General features: G+C 44.7%; 1 protein-coding gene across 1 annotated transcript; it reads right to left on the reverse strand.

Moving 5' to 3' along the window:
• Positions 1 to 554: 554 nt before the first annotated feature.
• Positions 555 to 15,266, reverse strand: LOC137664031 (cytokine receptor common subunit beta-like). The gene is given in 15 exon segments (XM_068401753.1): positions 555 to 678; positions 680 to 1,552; positions 3,197 to 3,294; positions 5,725 to 5,794; positions 6,083 to 6,174; positions 7,202 to 7,375; positions 7,479 to 7,624; positions 8,505 to 8,579; positions 8,582 to 8,701; positions 8,704 to 8,898; positions 8,994 to 9,165; positions 9,626 to 9,774; positions 10,393 to 10,559; positions 12,308 to 12,437; positions 15,179 to 15,266. Coding segments are annotated over 15 exon segments (2,673 nt in total).
• Positions 15,267 to 20,615: the final 5,349 nt, after the last annotated feature.

Genomic DNA, 20,615 nt, shown 5'->3' on the forward strand with positions numbered 1-20,615 from the left:
CTCCATTGTGGGCTCCTCTCCACAGGGCCACAGGTCCTGGCAGGAGCCTGCTCCAGCACGGGCTCTCCACAGGGTCACAGCCTCCTTTGGGACACATCCACCTGCTCTGCTGTGGGGTCCTTCATGGGCTGCAGGGTGGATATCTGCCCCACCGTGGACCTCCATGGGCTTCAGGGGGACAGCCTGCCTCACCATGGTCTTCACCACAGGCTGCAGGGGAATCTCTGCTCCAGCACCTGGAGCACCTCCTCCTCCTTCTTCACTGACCTCGGTGTCTACAGGGCTGTTTCTCTCACATATTCTCACTCCTCTCTCCCATCTGCTGTTGCACAGCAGTTTTTACCCTTTCTTAAATATGTTATCACAGAGGTGCTACCAATGTCGCCGATTGTCTCAGCTTTGACCAGCAGTGGGTCCACCTTGGAGCTAGCTAAAACTGGCTCGGCCGGACATAGGGGAAGCTTCTGGCACCTTCTCACAGAAGCCTCTCCTGGAGCCTCCCCGCTACTAAAACCTCACCACGTAAACCCAATACACTTGGGGATCTTTCTGACTCACCTCCACCTTCTCACTGGTTTTAGATTGGGGACAGGGTAGCATTGCCCATAGTGGAGGAAAACTGTTATGGTGTTGCCAGGATTAAATATGACTATGTAGTTCTCCAACACAGGTTCTTTGGGAAAAAAAATACTCCTTTTCAAAAATATGTAAGGACATTTTTGTGGGTTCTGAATGTCCATGGAGATCTAAAGCATCTCCAAACACATCCAGGTACAATTCAGGAGAAGAGGTTGGTGCTTGACCTGGAACTGGAACCATGACACCAGTTTTCCTGGGAGAAAACTCATGGCAAGAGCAGTCACTGGGGGGCTGGGGCTCCTGTGAGTCACAAGGGAACTCCCCAGCAGTGACAAGTACCGGATGGGTGGAGTTGCTGGCTGATGGCAGTAACAGGCTCTCTGTGGTGATGTACTCCAAGGCGCACTGCTGAGGAGACATGATACAGCTAGGAGCCTTTGGAGATTTCTGCTCTTCTGTTCTCACGTTTGTGTGTTTCCCACAGGCTGGTGAGACTTCTTTCTCATCGTTGAGGTGCTGCATCATTTCCTTCTGATGTGGGAGCAGGAAGGGCTGTGGAGGGCTTGTTCCTGGCTGTTCTTGCCTCTGTGGAGCCTGGAGACAGTCTTCCTTTGGGAGGATCACATGCTGAAGAGAAACTGATTTCTCACGGACTTTCACTGGGTCCACTTCCAGCATCCGATGCATATCAGGCTGGGAGGACATCATTGAGCTGTACAAGTATGGACCATTGAAAGCAAAGCAAGTGTGGGAAGCAGTACTTGAATGAGCAGCACCCTTGTATGGAAATCTGGCCAACAGGCAGGACGAAGCAGCAGTCTGATTCAACGGGAAGACAAGTGCGGACAATGAAAGTGAGGTTTTATGTGGCACTCCAGAAGTCTGACAGGAGTTTCGTGGAGCCAGTGTAGCATGGGAAAACTGCACTGTCTTTGCCTCAGCTCCATGGAACTCTGCTGGACTCTTAGTCATCCTGTTCAGGTGGAAAAAAAAACAGGACTTAGCTTCTATTGACAACTCTCTAACCGACAGCTCTCTAAGGTGCTAACTGCGTATAAACAGGAGATGCTCTAAGGAGGTACACTGTCTTCCAGGAAACCAGAAGGAACCTTTGGCTACATCTCTTGTACCTTCCTCAGAAGCTGAAAGCCTCAGACTTTTCTGTGCCACAGCAAGAGATCAACTGTCTACCGCCAACTTTTCTCAATGCCAAGATATTCAAGCACAAATCAGCATTTGAGAAAAGCTATGTTTTTGCTGTAAATAAAACAGGGCTGGGGACCATTCTTTGGCCCTCTGGTAAAATGGCGTAGACTGGCTGGTTCCACACAGCATAGCTATGATAGTCTTCTGTGGTCTAAAACAGAGCTAAGGTTTTGTGTCTGTTTTTTCAGTTCAAAGTGCACGACATAACGTGACCGCTGTGTTACAGCTGTATTCATAGTGTGAAACAGGATGTGTGTTGCATGGCCTGGGTGCAAAGCCTGCTAGAATACTGTTGAAGGACACTGGACACAGCCTAACCTGGTACAGTCATGTCCATGTTGCCCACTGGGAATGGTTGCTACCCTGTACTGTCTCCCAGACTGTGCCAGGATGTTATCTTGGAGAGCACTAGTTGGCACAGGCCAAACCATGGCAGGGAGAGTGCTGACAACAAACCAGTGCAAGCAGTTACAAGGCAGTGCTTGATACTACATCTTGGCCCTGATTTATTTAGCAGTATAGGCTGAAGCAATGTGACTGCTAGCATCAGCATTTATGCAGCTCTCGAGCTTTCAGTGATACTTTGCAGTTACTTCTTCAAAATAAAGGACCCCTGTCTGTTACCAGCGCTGAATGTGAAGCTAGACAAAGGGAGAAGACAAAGATTTCAAAGCAGCAATGAACATAATCCATCTTTTCTTCATATGACTTACAAAAGTATATATTAAACAGAGTTGACTCTCTGTCCTAAGAGTCAGAAAATTATCATGAAACCCAAGAGTCAATTTAATTTGCGTCAGCATCCCTGACTGCTCTGCAACCTAGGATAGTTTCCTGAACAGAGCACTATGGTCACCTCCCCGCTCTGTCTTTGAAGACATGACACAAATTTGAGGCTGTATGGACAATTTGGAGCTATTTCTGATCAGCTGCACACTGACCGGGACCACTGCAGCTGTTCTTCGTTCACATTCCACTTTCAAAGTCAGACTTTGCTTCAAGGAGCAGAAAGTATGTCATTTCTAGAGGATGAAGACGTGAGGGAATATGTGTATTTTCGTGAGAGGGAGGTTGTGTTCAGGCGGGCTGGGAGGAATTCAGACAACAAGATTTCCACCCTATTAGGTCAATGCCTTTTATTCAAACCTGTTTCCAAAGGAAATGCAGAGGAAGAAAGGGAGCAGGTTTCTATCCTCAGACTTCCAGCCAGGGAAGTCAAGGTCTGCAGCTGCAGCAATTCATTACAATTTCCATAGATGTTGGGAAGGTGTACACAGACTTAGGAGATATACAGGTGAAAATGCTTTGTCTTCCCCATCACAATGGGTGGTGTCTGTGCACACCCTGCTCTTACTCCATGGTTAGTGAGGAACCTTTCAAGAAAGGAGCAGGGAGTGGGCTGCTTACTTACCCATCCAGCACTTGAAGGCAGTTAATCCGCTCCACCTCCTCAGAAGTGTTCTGCTCATTGAAGCACAAGTGGCTGGCTGGCTGTTGGCTGACAGCTTCCTGAAGAGAGAAAATAAAGATTGTAACACTTCTGAGGAAAGAGAGATCACTTTAAGCCCAGGAAGAGACAGGAGCCATGGGCACAAGAACGTTAGTAGCATATTTGGGATAGACACTTAGGACAAGAATGAGCTTCCAGGAATTCACATTGTATAATTAGTTTTACCAGTTTATCAACCTGTGTTGTAGAAGTAATATTTTCTAAATAACTTTTATCCCAACATCCTTGCTGTTCTTGTTTTTAGGGCCATGCTGTTTCCCCACCTAAACACAGGAGAAACATTGCTGCAGGCAATCTTTAATAGATTGATGCAGGTTAAAAAACTGCCAATCTGAAAGTATTCCTGGCACTTTCATACCCTTTTGATTTGTTCCCTCCTTCGTCCTTGCTCCAATCTGCAGATCCTCTTCGCATTTCAACCTTCATTCTCTAGTCAGAACAAGCTAGGATCTGTTTATTTTTGATCTTCAAGTCACAGTGGATGGTGATGTGGAAGCAATCCCACTGCTGTGGCTACAAAGTATGTCCTGTCCTCCAGAAGACTGTTCCTTCACCTCCGTGTTGTCTATCCCTGATTTCTCTTTATGCAGCATAGGAGTCAGGGACTGCTGCAGCTGCAGGTTCCTGTCACAACAAACCTCAAAGCTGGTGTTGGTGCAATGCCTACTCTGATTCAGCAGCACATGAGGACACTCTGGGCAACTTTTCATCTTTACAGCTAAAATGACCATCCTTCTGTGATGACTGACGAGAGAAACAGAATTGCCAAGATTTTTATGACGTTTAGGATAAGGGAATTTGCTACAGGGATGAAAACTCTCAAAACCACAAGACTAACAGAGAGCACTTGTGGATGGAGAGCTGGGAGTGAGACAGGTAACAAAGCTACTGTGATGCTTTTTAGAGTGGTGAATGGCCTTGTACTGGTGTTGATTATTGTGCGTGGACGGGAAGTCTGTTGACTGCCAAATTAATCAGAACAAGCTTTAGAACGATGACTGACCTGCAAAGGGGATTTATCAAAGCCTGCAAAACATGCAGATATGCATCATGTAAAGCAGCCTGGTGTACCACACTTCCCCTATATCAACTGCCGACTGGATTCATGCCTGGGAGACAATGCTTGCTGACTGAATAACGGATTGAGAAACGCTGGGTGCCAAATGAACAGTTAGCTGAGAACCATGACAGCCCACCACGTGCAACACCCTCAAGAGCAATGCTAAGACCAGGCATTCCACTTAAGGTGAAAATATAAAATGGAACAAAAGGACTTGCAAGGTAGGGGGTGAGTCTGATTGATAGAGAAGACAGGGGTGGAAAGCTAAAAATGTTGCAATTGGAGAAGGAACTGTTAAATTAATCTTTGTAAAGACCACTCTTCCCTGGAGTTGTGCATCACTGACTTGCACTGCAGGGAGCCAGAAATGAGATGGAATTCATTTAGCTTAAGCAGAAGATAAAACACAGTGGCAAAAATAGCATGAGCTCTTTGTCTGTAGAATGGAGATTAGCAGCATTGCCTTAAGGAGATAGAGACATTAGAGATGTGACATCAAATACAAATCCAGCAGTTCCAGAGAAGGCTTGCAGATAGATAAGGCTATGGAATTACGATAGTGAGAAACTGAAACATGCAAGAGTCAGCTCCAAGAAGGAACCTAGCCACTCTTTTCATAAAACTCCAAGTATGCTCCATGCAGTGCCTCTTTTGGTGATGTCCACCTACTGGGATATGATTTCTTTGGATCACAAGATTTGCATGGCTCTTGCAGATGAAATCAGGAAATGGGTGAGGGAGAGAGAGGGAGGAAAAAAGAAGCTACTTACTTTTAAATATGCCTCCAAAGATAAAACTGCAAGCTATACATTTCCTTTTCTTTGCCCTCTCCTTTCTTACATGGAGGAAAATGTCCATGTCCAGGAAGAATAGCATGTAGGAGGAAATCTAGCTTTCACACTATGAAGTCAACCTCCAGCAACTGCAGAGGAGTATACAGGGATGTAATCATGCAAAGACTACAGAAGGTAGCACTGAAGAGAGTCAGACAACATCCTGACCAGCAACAGAGAAAGGTCAAGTCCATCTAGGGACAACAGGTTTCATGTATGAGGAGTCTGGGAGGCATTCTGGAGGCGAGGGATGGCAAAACTGACCAGATGCATCAGACAGGATAGTTGGTTTCATTTTTCAAGATAGGAAAATAGGCAGAAGACCAAAGTCTGTAGTGAAGGGTTTCAGGAGGCTCAACCAGGCTCCATAAACCTCATGCACAGGACAGCAGTCTGTTCAGTGACAATCCAGACCCTGACTTAGCAGCACCCCTCAACACGACATCCCAAACGACCCCTTCCTTCTTTCTTTTCACCCTGGAATAACTATGTTATACTTCTCCAGGAGCACCCTTCAAGGTACAGTTCCCTCTTACCCCCAGGTAGCTCTGGATCAGGAGACTCTTGCTGGGGTTCGGAATCTTTTCCTCCCACATTTGCTTCTTCCTGCAACAACACCACTGAGTTTTAAAGATTTGCTTCTCAATGTGGCTGCAACCAGAAAAGACTGCGCCCCGTACACCGTGCTGCTTTGCATAGCAAGGCACCACCAAGGCCCTGGCACGCCACCACCCAACTCTCCCCCTGCACAGACACGAACAAGGCTGCCCATTGCACCCCAGGTCACATCTCCACAAAGACCTCTCTCTCATGGGGGACAAGCAGTGCCTCAGTCTTTATCCCACCCACATGGCCAACACGCTGCTAAACCTCCTAGTCACAACACAAGCCTACCTGAGGAAATACTTATAGCTGCAATAGGCAACTATTAGCAAAGTGATGATGAGAGCTGGGAGCGTCACTGGGAGAACCACTGGTGGGAGAACTGGAAGAGAGGAGAGAGAAATAGGTATCCACCTGCAGAGTGGCTGCTTCCTGTAACAGGTTTTTCACTCCGGTCACCCTTCATGCAAGCCGATCAGGGAAATGTAGGTGGCATGTCACAGAATAGCATCATGAGGCCTTCACCTGTTGGGATACCCTCCAAAGTGGCACAGACCAAAAGTGGCCTGAACACCTTACTGACCAAAGGAGTTCATCTGCTTCTTACTGACATCAGAGGTAAACAATTTGTGCTAACAAAAGGATGGTTAGGTACCTTACACCACCATGAATAGGCACATCTTCAAGGCATCTTAGGTCCGCTTGCTCTGTACAGTCCTGAAGAGATGGGGTCTCAGAGATTTTCTAAGAAAGAGCTTCCTCTGCTAACGGCCATAACTGATCATCAACAACATACCAATTTCCTCCTGAGTACATTCATCAAAATTTGCCTACTGTCTTACCACTACAAGCTTCCTCAGGACAAATCATGTAAGGTATATTACTTCGGGCACAAGGCCGTATGATAGCAGACATTCTGCCTCAAAGTCCAGAATCAGCAAAAAACACATAAAGGCTCCTGTCTGCAGTAGGCTCTACTGTGTGTTTTACGCAACCCTATAGTCACTCTGCAAATATAAAAGACTGATGGTTGTATTCTGTCTTTTTGCAGTCTTGGGCTCTTCAGTCTCTGATGGCAGAATGGACTACTGGAATCAGGAAACAAGGATGATCTTTTGGGCAGGATCTTTGCTTGATTCTCCGTGTGGAAAACTTTGCGGTTGGTTGTACTCACCTTGTGAAGGGAAGTAGGAAAGAAGCTAAAAGGTCATTCCTGCTCACCTCCTTCATTAGCATTGCTGCTGTACCACAAGGATGCAGACAGGACAGCTACCTTGTTAAGTGAGCCCAGCTAGCTCATGGCTGGACTGAACTTCAGCCCCAGCTGAGAGCATGTATTTTTCTATAGGGGCATTTCAGCCATTAACAGTCCACAAAACCTTACAGAAGTAGCCTGCATGGGAAGTACCAATTCTCAGTCTTCCAGGTGAACTCCTCACTCCATTCACTCCAAGGCCCCTCATATTCCACAGGAGTATTCACCCTTGCACGCATTTTGCCCCTATATTCTGTAGATGATGCCAGCATCTGCAGGGTGAGGATGAAAGGAGGTTCATCATTGCTGATGTCTAACTTCTGGAGTGTCTGGGGAGAAGAAGGAAGCACAAATGATGAAGGTGAGAGGAACCGTCTTTCCCATTTGCCCATCAAAGAGAAATCCAGGACTCCTGCACTTTCTAAGACTTACCTTTTCGTATTCGTTGTTTCTCCAATACTCAACTTGGTATCTCTGTTGTATGAAGCTATATGCCAAAGTGTGTTTTATCCACCTCAGTTCATACTCTTGGTTCTCTGTCACTGTTACTGACACATTTGCAGGTGGCAACACCTTAACTGGAACACACAGAATGTCTCAGAGTACTGATCAACATACTGGTCTAACACTGCCTCTCCCACTGTGAGTAGTTTCCAGAGACTGAAAACAATGTTGTTTTATGCAATGTAAGAAATTTCAGCTTTTTAACACTTAATTCCCTGCATCTTATTTTCTAGTCAAATACATTAAAGCAGTAGACCATTAAATAACAGAAAATCCATATCCATTAATATTGACAGCACTCCCCATGTACAGAAAAGTAGTAAAGCAATATTTGAAACATCTGTACTGGTCCACCACATTTCCAGAGATTTTCAACTCTCTTGGAGCTACTACCTGTCATTTTCACCCACTGCAGGATCTCTCCTAGCTTTAGTCTGTGAAAGTAGCACCAGTATCTCCAGATACATGCAGGCAGAAGTGATCCACCTGGCGCATCTCACTCAGCGGAGGAGTCCTACCACATCCAGTGCTCCAGGGGCCACTGCGCAAACCCACAAGATCCCCACTGGCTTCTTGAGAAATCACATAGTGACACACTCCCCACAAATACCTCCCACCACAGCTGCCTGTCCCCTGGACACTCATGAAGGTCAATCACAGAGAAGTCAGCGGGGTGACAGTCGCTCACCAAGAATCTCTGGGTCACAACCCAAATTTCTGCACAGCAGTTTCCACTGCCACCACCTTCCTCAGAGTAACAAGTGCCACTGAGGAAGTCCACACCTACAAGCCACCTCTCCCAGACCTCTGACCTGACACAGCAACCAGTTACTTTCCTCATCAGTCCCAGTCTCTTCCTCTTCCCATTCACTTTTCCTCACCGCCGCTGTCCTCAGCCCCACTTGCCCAGACAGGCGTCTCTCTAAGAAACAACCAGGAGAAGCAAGAACTCACTGTTCTTGTACGCTTCAATCAGTTTCTCCTCTGTCTTGGCCCGCACAGACACGTGGTACTGGCTCTGACTGCTGGGTTGCTAACGGGGATCTCACAGCTCTGCACCACATACGTGATGTGGGGCAAAGCCTTCTCGTACACAGGAGAGCACTCCTCTTCTCTGAGGGAAGAGAAAGAGGTTGAGCTGAGATCAGGGGAATGGGACAGAGCAGAAACTCCATGGGAGAGGCCGAGGCACGCTGCCATGGGCAGAGCACGTACGCTGATGCCGGAGTGGCCCTGAAGAACAAGCCAAAGATGACAGAGGTGATGATCTCTTTCTTCACTTCCCAGCTGCACGTCAGACGATCTGCACCATTGAAGAGGCAGTGAAGGTTCCTGAGCTGAAGGCCACCTTCAGAGAAGATGAGAGCAAGCTAAGTGACAGGAAAGGTCTGGTTTCTCACCAGTGCTTCCACCCCTGCATGGCCCTGCTCCATCCCACACTACCTTCAGAGGTCTCCCACGACACCTCCGTGCTCCACTCGCTGTACTGCCCAGAGAAGCCACTGGCCCGCCCTGGTCTGGCTCGCACACGGGCAACGTAGCTGCTCCGCGGGACAAGGTTGTCACGGCTGAGATGGCAACATGTGGTGTTGGAGAGTAAGAGTGAGGCAGCTTTCTGTTGTTGTGGGAAAGGAGGGAGAGAGGGGAGGGAGGAAACTGAGCAGTTGGGGATGTGCGTACTTAAAATTAAAACAAAATTGTGCATCTCCTGGCAGGGAGGGAGCTTCAAATGTATTTTGCCATTTTCCCACATGAACCCACAGGCTCCTGTTGGAACATGATTTAATTCCATTGGGAGGGATTCATGGCAAGATCAATTCCTACTCAAAACCCAAGCGCAGTGTTTTCAGTGAAGAACAGATGTTTGCATTCAGTTCAGGACAAATGGTATTTCACTGGGTAAGTCAGTTGCAAACACAGAGCGAGCCTTTTTGCCTGATCTGAAACATTTGTTGCATCTCCTCATAGTGTCTGAGATCAGAAAGGCCATTTGTTTGCACAACTTTTACCACAGGCTCTCAACCGCCCAAAAGGGTGCAGCCCAAGCCAGGACAGCCCAGCTCCTCTGCTCTTACCTCCCAGGACTCCCACTCCCGCTTGTAAGTGACTTCATACTCCAGTGCATTGCCGAGCCCTTGGCTTCCATCAGCTGCTTTCCAGGTCAGCAAGAAGTCTCCTGATTTCATCAAACTGATTGAGAGGTTTTGAGGTGGGAGGGTCTGAACTGAGAGGTTTTGAGTTGGGTGGGTCTGAACTGGAAGGTGAAGGTACAACCCATGAGAGGAGATAGTGAGGACAGGGACACGAAAAGGGGAAGAAAATGCCTAGCCGATGTCCTCTGATTGATAGCATGTGGATATTTAACAATTCCGCTGGAGTGCTACAAATACTCCATGATTCTTTTTCACTACAGTATGCAAACTCTACAAGACCTGGGAAATACATTCACGAACAGAAGAGGAAAGTAGGAAGAGCAGTGCTATTGTGCAGCTTCATAGCAACTTTGTGAAAGAATACACTGTAATGCATGTAGAGCATGGTGCTGAAACAGAAGGCTTTTTTGCTATCTTCCCCCAATCCCAATTAAGACATTGGTTAGCTGGCAGGTCTACCTGCATTTTTTCCATTGTAGTCATTTAAGGTAGACTCATTTTTCTCTATCCCGAATGCACTGAATTTGAAGGTGGTAGTATGGCCTTATAGCCATTTAACTTCATTCTTGCTTATGTTTCTGGTTAAGGGCTGACCTAAGTATCTTTTCAGGATTAGATATTCAATATATTAATCTGAAAAACTTTTAAATACTCAAGAATAGAGACAAGACTTAGTGCTTCATCTTTACCATTCTGAAACATGTAGACATTTAGCTCTGCATGCAGTGTCAGATTAAATTTGAAGTTGTAGATTCTTTGATCATATCCATGGATATGACACACCCAGTGCATTGTGGAGTTCTGGCAGTCAGCGTGGTTTTCACCTTTGTGGAACCTGCAGGTCATTTCTTTATTCCTGGTTATATAGAAAAAAGCATGACTATCTGAATAGGATGCTGTTAGATGGCCCAAAGCGTGGTTTCTGAAACCTTCCCCACATGCTATTTTATTCTGTTTCTAAATCAGTGTTTATCACTGCATTATGTTGGCATACTTCTGTAGTTCATTAAGTGACATGAATAAATTCTCTAATATCAAGCACATCTGCTTTATTCTCTCTTCCTTTCCTCAAAGGAAGACGCACTCACAATAACTGTCTTGGGTTGGTAGGTGTCTGGGCCTTGAGCACAACCTCTTTCAGCCTCCCCAACCCCAAGGGGTTTGGCTACCCATGTTCAAGGCTGTCTAAGATGGAATCACCCTGACTCAGGGCCTCTCCACCTTCTCTCAGAAGCTGCTTTTAATTTCAGGCCCTTGCTTTTGGTCCTTGCCTGAGCTATGATGCAACCATATCTGTGCCTGGTGATACATGTTGCTGATTTGATCTGTGAAATTGACTTCCCAGCTTGATCTTAAGCCTGGCTGCTGGATAGGGACTTCCTTGGAGATCTGGACTGATGGCTGATCCTTGTCGCTCTCACTGTTCTGCTTTTCTTGTTACTATGGGATTACACTATTGTCAATGAGGTCAATGCCTTGCTCTCAGCCTCATCTCCTAGCTCACCTTCCCTTAGCAAGCAAAGCTTGTTGCTTCTATAACAGCAGGGTTGGCAGTTTACATGTGTACATATGTATGTTATGCTATACTTACACTAGAGAAGTCAAAGAAGGTAAGCCAAAGAAATGCAGCTAGCAGTTGGGACAGAAGTTTTGTGAGCACTATGGGACTGCTGTCCTCCTACAAAAATAAATTATTTCCATGCAGACTGTGGAGTCCTTTGTGCCCACAGGAACACTTCTTTGTTTGTAGACTTCAATCCACAGCAAACTGCTAACATCTGGAATGTGATTCTGTTCTCTAGAGACTGTAAGGAGCAACTTCTCCTTTGACTTCAACAGCTGTCAGGTCAACTCACGAATGAATCCTACAGCTCCTTCTCAAAAATAAAACCAAGATAATGTCTTTCTATTCTTATTTCACATGTTTTCTTCCCACCCTCCAATCTCTCTGCTGTTTACTCCTCCATCTCCTGCTTCTACTATTATTCTTTTTTCTCCTTCCCCTATCTCTTCCTTCCGCTTTGTCCCTTCTTCTCCCTCATACTCTTGTTTGATTGTTCTGGTTTTTTTTCTTGAAAGGAAGCAGAAGTAGCAAAAAGATAGTGCAAGATGTAGCCTAGTATCTCTCAGAGGAAACCCAATGAGTCAAGCAAACATACAACTTCTGTTTTTCTCACAGTTTCTTTTGCAAAAATTATTTCAACATAGCTATGGTCTTACTGGCATAAGGAAGAAGCAGCCTTCTTTGCCATTCTGATTAGTTATTATCATCACCACTGCATCTAGTGTAATACATCCTTCTCCACTCAGGTGCAATAATTAACATGTCCTGTCATATTTTGTGCGTGTGCTCTCACAGCAAAAGCAGTGGAGAGTGATTGAAAAGATAATGAAAATGACCTGATCAGTGTGCTTTTCTGCCTGTTCTTCCTCATCCTGTACAGATCCAACTTTCTTCCTAGCCTGGACATAACACTGGTGTCTGCAAGCTGGATACTATGCTGACTGCAACCCCAGTCCACTGTCCTTTTGCCCAGCTCCATCGCTTAGGTTTAGCAGCCAAGCCGCTTTAGACCCTTCACAGAACACCAGCCAGGCACTTACTTTTCACAGCAGCTGTTAAAGTTCAGAGTGACATTCACGAATTGATGAGCCTCTGAACACTCCATCCATGTGCAAGTTGTAAGAGATATGTAGTCATTATAACACTGCAGGGTCTGCATTGGGATGCTCTCTGAAAAGAGGAAACAATCAGAAGATGAATGGGGCTAAAGGAGGTAGTGGGAAATGGTAAAATGAACACAAGCTCTGCTACTGTACTGGAGAAGGCAGAGGCAGAGGAGTGAGGAGCTGGGTGATGAGATCTCCTGGGAATATCTCCAATGTTGTTCAGCTCATACTGCATGGATTTCACAAATAAAATTTGCCCCTTCATGGGAAAGCCTGAAGGCAAGAAGTCTCCAACAGCATCTGCTGCTCTTAGAGTAGGCTGGACTGTCATTATGCTGCCATTTATCAGAATTTTATCGTGAGTCTTAGGACTGAGAAAGCCTCAACTTTTAGACTGTGCTTGTTTGTAAATCAAAATGGTCATGCAAGAAAAGTAAGCTTCTGGCCTACAACTTGTGAAGAAAACTGGAATTGTTTTGTAATAGGAAAAATTAATTTTCAAGTAATATTGTAATTCAAAAGATAAGTCCAAAAGGTTAAGCTTGGTCTTTTTAAGCCTCATTGGACTTCACGCCTTTGAAGAAAAAAGGGCCTCATAACACTGGCTAAAACCTCAGACACATCTTCCTCTTTCTGTTTCCCACTCCCAGACAGGAATCACAGCCATTCTGATACAGTGAATTATGATCTAAGACTTCAGATTGTACCTCTGTTTCTCTTCCTGAACTGCAGAGGTCTGACACTCCATGAAACTCCAACACAGATAGATAGAAAGCTGGTCAAGCAAGTGTAACAGAGAAAGCCTAAAAGAGCAGCTCTCCCCAATGAGAAGCCTATTGTCTCCTATAAATGATGTTTTGTTATTCCCAGTAGGAGGAAATGAGAGTACCAAGACCAACTGGGCAATGCTGAATGGGGGTTTATTTAGCTGAGAACTCACATCAGCATCCGTGTCCTAGGATCAGCATAATTCTGAGTCCTGGTAAATCTCTGCATAGTTTTGCAATAAACAAGAGTCCAAGCTGAATGGGAGGACCCCCAGGACCTAGGCAGTGTGGTGCTGACTTTTGTACCCCTTAATGACAGAAAGAATCTGGGAGACATTTAGAAAAACAACTTCTAAGAACATAATAATAGATTTTAAAAAGCCCAACAAATGCTCTCACCAATTCACTGCTCTTCTAGCAGTCAAGAGGAGTCTCAGTAGAAAGGCAGTAAGTGCAAGATATGAGTGAGTGATTTATTGTTTAAGGCAAAAGACCAGATGCCTCATTAAGCAGGACACTCAGCTTTGCCTTTGTGAGTTGTTGTCATGGTGGTGAATACATTCACGTGCCCACCGAATAAGCCCACTTGCCTTAGCAAGAGTTATGCCTCTAGGAAGTCATATGCAAAAGTGGAAGATACCCACTCTGGTTAGCTATGATGACATTTAAGTCACAGAAAGGAGAAGGTCTCATGACAAGGAAAATGTATTTCAAAAATCTAGCAGCTGAAAAATTTGTGTCCCTCTATCAGTAAACAAACTTACTTCATAACTGGATTTGCAGAGAACCTGCTTTTCCTTTTTCTGTTGTGAAAAAGCTCTGTGCAAGGAGGAGCTGTGTCTGTGTTGAGGAAAGGTCACTGTTAACCTGGGAAAATAAATGTGCCCTTCCCTGAGAATTCAAGCTCCAAGAACGGGCGCTGGAATTGTCTCTGCTATGATGGGAAGTGCTGACCCAGGGTCAGCTTGGTTGAGAGCTCTGTTTTTCAGAAACAGCAGCCAAGAGATGGCGAGGAATGATTTTGCCATTCCTAGTAGCCCTAGGGCAGCTGATGCTTAATCTTGCAAGAAGCACCTGTGCCCAAGACAAGGCACTTTCAGGTCCAAAAAGTGAAATATGCTGCAAAGACAAGGTTGTTTCAGTATCATAGAGTTATTGCTTGAGAGATCACAGAGTCCATGGCATTCAGTACTGCGAATCAGATCATAGAATCATAGAATTGTTTTGGTTGGAAAGGACCTTTAAGATCATAGAGTCCAACCGTTAACTCAGCACTGTCAAGTCCACCACTAAACCACATCCCTAAGATGTTAGGCAAGGGAGCATAATCCTCACAAGTACCAGAGATACATGTCTATGTCTGGAAAGATAGGTGTGCAACAGGTACAGTTTTCAATACCTTTTATTCAATACTTCAAAGCCTCCAACACTTATGAGTAGCGACTAAGATCCTCACTTGCACAGGTGCTGTGCCTCTGCTCTGCCAGCTGTGTTATCAACTGGCTCTCAGCTCCCTGTCTCTTAGGAAGCAGCCAGCCCTTGCTCTAACTCTAAAGAAAAGGAGAGTATGACTTGGAGGCAGGACGAGTCAACAGACATAACAAAGAGACACCTATTGTTGAGGGAAAAAGGCAGGTTGGGAAAAAAGTATTCTTTTGGTATAAACCAGAACGTTATCTAACAATGGGACAGGCGAAGTCACAGCTCATACTGGTAACAGTCAGGCCTACTCAGATGTGAAACTTCATGACTAGTCAATTTAAGTAAACATACTAACAGGCTTTGAACATTGTCTAGCCCATGAAGTTTGGGGTCTTCCCTAAATATCATTCACAACTCTGACATTGGCATTAATCTGGACTGTTTGGTATAACCCTGGTAGCTACATATGTGTACACTCACAGAGACTCCTACTCTTTCTGGCACCAAGATGAAAGCAGAAAATAAAGGCAGGATAGAGAAATATCAAGCTAAAATAAAAGGAACAATAATAGAGAAGAAAGGAGGAAAAAATAGAGGCAAAGAGTCTGAAACTCACCTTGAATATTTTCAACCCCCAAAACCAAGCATGGAGCCAGAAGAAGACTGATGAGCTCTCCCATCTTTACACCTTTGCACACAAGCATGATCTTGTCAGGCAACAAGTCCCTGCATCACTGGCTATTCTTCCTCAAATGCATGCTCAAGAGCCACTGTCCTTCCTTCTTTGTCACTGGTTGTAGCTGAAAGCAAAACTCATGTGGTTAGCTGGGAGTCTTGGGCCTTCTGTTAGCCTCAAACCACCTCTTCCATCAACACTGACATGATCTCTCAGAGTAGCTTCATATGAAGATAATTTATTAAGGGGAAAACTTTCTGCCTTTTCACCAGAGTACAAGGACAAAGCTTGCTGTTTGGAACTAATGATAGGATTTTCCACCTCCTTCCTTCACCTTCAGAGTAAGAAATAACCTCTAAGTTATGAGAAGGAATTAATTATCCATGTTGATTCACCCATCTGATCCTTACAAAGTACACCCTGCTGTTCCAGTGAATCATGAACCTGTCCAAAAAGCAACACTTCCTTGCCTCTCTTACCACTCCTACTCACAAAAAAGTACTTCTGGTGAATTAAGAGATCCATTCCTCCTATTGCTGCACTTTAAGTCCTTATTCACAGGGCTTTTAAGTCCTTGTTTGTTTGAGAACAGAAGGCTCCTTGCCAATTCCTTCCCCACAGTAACGACGCATTTGCTTTACCTGAATGCTGCGTGGTCTTCAAGGCAGGTGCTTCACAGCCCTACCCCTTTAAATGAGCCTGTGCTCTATTTCCCTTTCAGTTGTGCAGTTGTAGTCTTCAGCATCAGAGACGTGTTTGATTTGTTCCCTCTGACCTTCCTGTTTATAGCTTAGGTCCAGTAACTAGGTTCCTGGTCAGATGTCATACAATTAAGCTGAAGAGGGAAGGAAGTACTTTTCACTGTTATATTTTGCTTAAACAATTTTCAAGAAATATGACTAATTTTCCCGCGAATAAGATGTAATGATCTCTTAACAGAGGCTGAACGTTGATGCTGGTTCTCTTTTCTGTTGATCTACACTCAGAACCTGTCCTTTGAATTATCATTCTCCTTGTGTGCAGTGTTTTCTGAAAGGAAAATTCATTGCCATAAACTTAAACAGTCATTAAATAAAACATTAGTTTACATTGTGAATGTTATCTTAAAGAGACATTGCTGTTGCTAAGCACTAGAAGTGTGGATTCTGCTTAAACCAAACCCACACTGTTAAGGGATTAAAATTCAAGTCACACTCTGATTACATATTTTAATGTAAGTAATAATATCACTCTGCATGAGTAGAAGTGAGGAAAATACACTCGAATGAAGACAGTGTAATTTAACATATATTTAGATCTTCTTTTTAATCAGGAAAAAAAAGGAAGGGGAGTGGTGGCATCTAAAGAAGTGAGAGGTGATAAAGTTCTGTATTGCTTTCTCTAACCTAGACAATATATAAAGGGGGCTTATAAGAAAGACAGAGAAAGACAGGCAGAAGAATTATCCCACTCACATGCAGAGACCTCAGTGGAGAAAAATGAGGATTCGTAGTGAATACCCATGCACTATATCTCTTGAAACTTCAGTCATTCATAAGTAATTGCTTTTTCTTCTTTTCATGCTTGTTAAGCACACTCCCACTGTGTGTAATTCCAAGCAATACTCTGTTACTTCTCTCACTTGATTTACTCCAATTAGGTTTTGGCATCCCTGGACACAAAGGATCTAGCTATCAGATGGAGTGCTTCTACAATAGAGCAATGCTTGGTGAATGTGAGATTAAAGTTCCGTTGGATGGAACTGAGACATGCCTCTTCAGTGAAGCTGCTACTGTAACTTGAGCTTGCATGGAGTGTGACCAGATCAGTGACAGCAAATTCACCATGCTAGTCTCACAGCAGAGTTGGACACCATCAGTCACCTTGTGAGTTTGCACAGAAATCACTGTGCCAAGACATACCTGTGCTACAAAGGTCTGAGGAGCTTTGGCTTCTGAAAGTTGAAAGGCCACTTCCTCTATATAATCAGGCTGTGAAGTGATGCCTTTCTTTTTAAAGGACTCACAAAGGGAGTTAACTAGCATGTTAATTCCCTATTTAAAGTGAAATCCAGTAACAACCTTTAACAGCAGCTTAGGGTAGAGGTTCAAGAAAGCTCTTCTGATACAAAGACCAGGTAGGGGGGATGAGTCTAAACCCCTGGATTTCTCCTACTCTGTTTGCTGACCCATAGTGAAAGCAACTTTCATAGGTATATATAAAAAGCAGTTAGCAGTTTGCCATAAATTCAGTGGTAATCTCTTCAGGACTGCTGGGATGGGCGCGTTGACCAGAAAGACTTTAATTAATCCTTTCAGAAAATGCAGAATCATGAATTGACAAGACACCAAAAGGCCATTTGTTAGTCAGTTAAAATCTTTTATCCCAAAGTGAGATATAACTTGACTGAATGGATGGACAAGTCAAGCCTTTCAGCTCCAAGACAGGACATAAGGATGAAGCCAAATCATCCTTTAGACACTGTTTGGGTCTTGTCATATCTGTATAGGCCATCCATAGCCTCTCTTGCACTCAGTGGAAGTTCTGTCTGGCTTGTGGTGACACAGATTGATATCACAGTAGCCAGGTATCCCTGGGTGGGCTGAGTGGACCTCATCTGCTGGATCTGGTCTTCACCTCCAAGAGGAGGTCACCTCCCAAATATTGGTCCTGGGTGACATGAATGCTAGCCAACACTGTGCCATGAGTTACTCAACAGGTACCATGTGCAGCAAAGGCTGATAGGTGGTCTAAGTAGGATGGGCTCCCTTCAGGAGCAGAAAAAAAAAAGAAAATATAATATCTCCTTCATTTCTAATAAAATTAAGATCATGACCAAGTAAATAAAAACATGAACAAACATTTTACTAGAAGAGATGCATACAGTTGAAAAGATGGCACATACCACGAGGAATCTAGACATTCTCTTAGTAAGTACTAAGAAAGACCCAATGGTTATGGCCCATATGCACACCACCAACAAAGAAACAGCAGGTGAGAGGTCCTGAAAGCAAAGTTTAAACCAGGAGGCTAAAAATGTGGTCCTACATAGTTGCATTCTTCAGTGGTCCTGGTTTTATACACTCTGTCAGATAACAGAGGCTCAGTGCACCATTAATTAAACTGTGTAGGGAAACGGGGATTATATTTATTAGTATCTGATAAATTTTTGAAGCAGATTAAGTTTATATAAGATGGGTTCCACCTAATCAAAACAGAATCAGTGCTGCTGACATTTAAGATTAAAAACACTATGAGGCAATTTTAAAATGAAAACCGAGGAACTCATGCCAGATGTGGAAAGTAAATTGTTCAGATTGATATATCTGTGTGGTTTGAAATCACAGAAAACCTATGACTTAGAAAAATGGATAGAATAGAAGGTAAGAAAAAGCCAAAGAAAAAATATAACCCAGGTAAGCAGAGTATAAAAAACTATGCAACCAAATCAAGACTAATGCCCAAATATGTCTATACAAATACTTCCCTTTTAAAATACAGTTTAAATGGCAGAAACATTGGCAAATGCCTTTAAGAAAAAATACCCGAAATGTAGTATGCATTATGGAAGTTTGATGAAAAGAAGATATTCAGTGGAACACTAATACATAAATATATAATTTGTACAAGAAGAGTAGTTTGCATTTACACATTAATGCTAAAGAAAGTATACTGACAAACAGAGTACGTGTCAACAGTTGTGTTGTGCTACAGAATTTCAATGGCTGCATAATTTCATTCCATGCTGAAAGGAACAGTATGCTGTTAGTATCGTGGTATCAATCACCTGACCAAAAGAAGGTGAGTGAAATGCTAGAGATGACCAGAGACCATAAAGGGCAGACAAACAGTAACTATGGGACAGTCCAATCATACTAGACTAGGTAAACATGACAGTGAACTGTGATGAGGTTATGTCTGCACTGGTAGACTAAACCGTGACAAGGCAAAGGTTTGAGATCTGGAATGAGACGATAGACTCCACTCAATCATTAGCAAACTTTTTGATGTGGCTTTTGTCTATGTCAATGAGCAAGCCAGGGACAGTTTCCAATATGCAGTGTGGAAGAGGCCACCTTCTAGAGAGAGACCTTCTCACCTTCGGAGAGCTTTAAACTAGATTCGAAGGGGGATGGGGTGGTAGCTGGGCTTGCACCACTGGGGCAATGCTCTAGTGTTGAGGTAGACCAGGAGGCCCCCCATCCCCCTGGGGTGAAATCAGGGGGTGAATCTGGGATGAAATCGGTGTGCCCAGCTCACTCCCTGAAATGCCTGTACACCAATGCACACAGCATGGGGAATAAGCAGGAGGAGTTAGAAATCCGTGTTCGGTCGGGGGGCTATGATCTAGTGGCAATTACAGAGACTTGGTGGGACGCCTCGCATGACTGGAATGTGGTCATGGATGGCTATGTCCTGTTCAGGAAAGACAGGCCGCTAAGGAGAGGTGGTGGAGTTGCTCTTTATGTGAGTGAGCAGCTAGAATGTATTGAGTTCTGTCCAGAGGCAGATCAGGAGCGAGTTGAGAGTTTGTGGGTGCGAATTAAGGGGCAGGCTGGCAGGGGTGATACTGTTGTGGGTGTCTATTACAGGCCACCGGATCAGGATGAGGACGGTGATGAGGCCTTCTACAGGCAGCTGAGAGCAGTCTCGCAATTACAGGGCCTGGTTGTTGTGGGGGATTTCAACTACCCTGATATTTGCTGGGAGGCCTACTCAGCCAGCCATCCCCAGTCCAGGAGGTTCCTCCAGTGCATTGATGATAACTTTCTGATGCAAATGGTGGATGAGCCAACTAGGAGAGGAGCACTGCTGGATCTTATCCTCACTAACAAGGAGGGTCTGGTTGAAGAGGTGAAGGTTGAGGGCAGCCTTGGTTGTAGTGACCATGAGATGGTAGAGTTCAGGATCTCATGTGGCAGAACAGAATAGCTAGCAGAATCACAACCCTGAACTTCAGGAGGGCCAACTTTGGCCTTTTCAAGCAATTGCTAGGGGAAATCCCATGGGACAGGGTACTAGAAGGTAAGGGGGCCCAAGATAGTTGGTTAGCATTCAAGGACTGCTTCTTCCGAGCTCAAGATCAGAGCATCCCAACAGGTAGGAAGTCAAGGAAGGGTACCAGGAGACCTGCATGGTTGAACAGGGAACTGCTGGGCAAACTCAAGTGGAAGAAGAAGGTGTATAGATCGTGGAAGGAGGGGCTGGCCACTTGGGAGGAATATAAGTCTGTGTCAGAGGATGTAGGGAGGCAACTAGGAAAGCTAAGGCCTCCTTGGAATTAACCTTGCAAGAGAGGTCAAGGACAACAGAAAGGGCTTCTTCAAATACATTGCAGGTAAGCCAACACTAGAGGCAATGTAGGCCCACTGATGAATGAGGTGGGGGTCCTGGAGAC

The sequence above is a fragment of the Nyctibius grandis genome, chromosome 5, assembly GCF_013368605.1.
Source record: "Nyctibius grandis isolate bNycGra1 chromosome 5, bNycGra1.pri, whole genome shotgun sequence".
Taxonomy (NCBI): domain Eukaryota; kingdom Metazoa; phylum Chordata; class Aves; order Nyctibiiformes; family Nyctibiidae; genus Nyctibius; species Nyctibius grandis.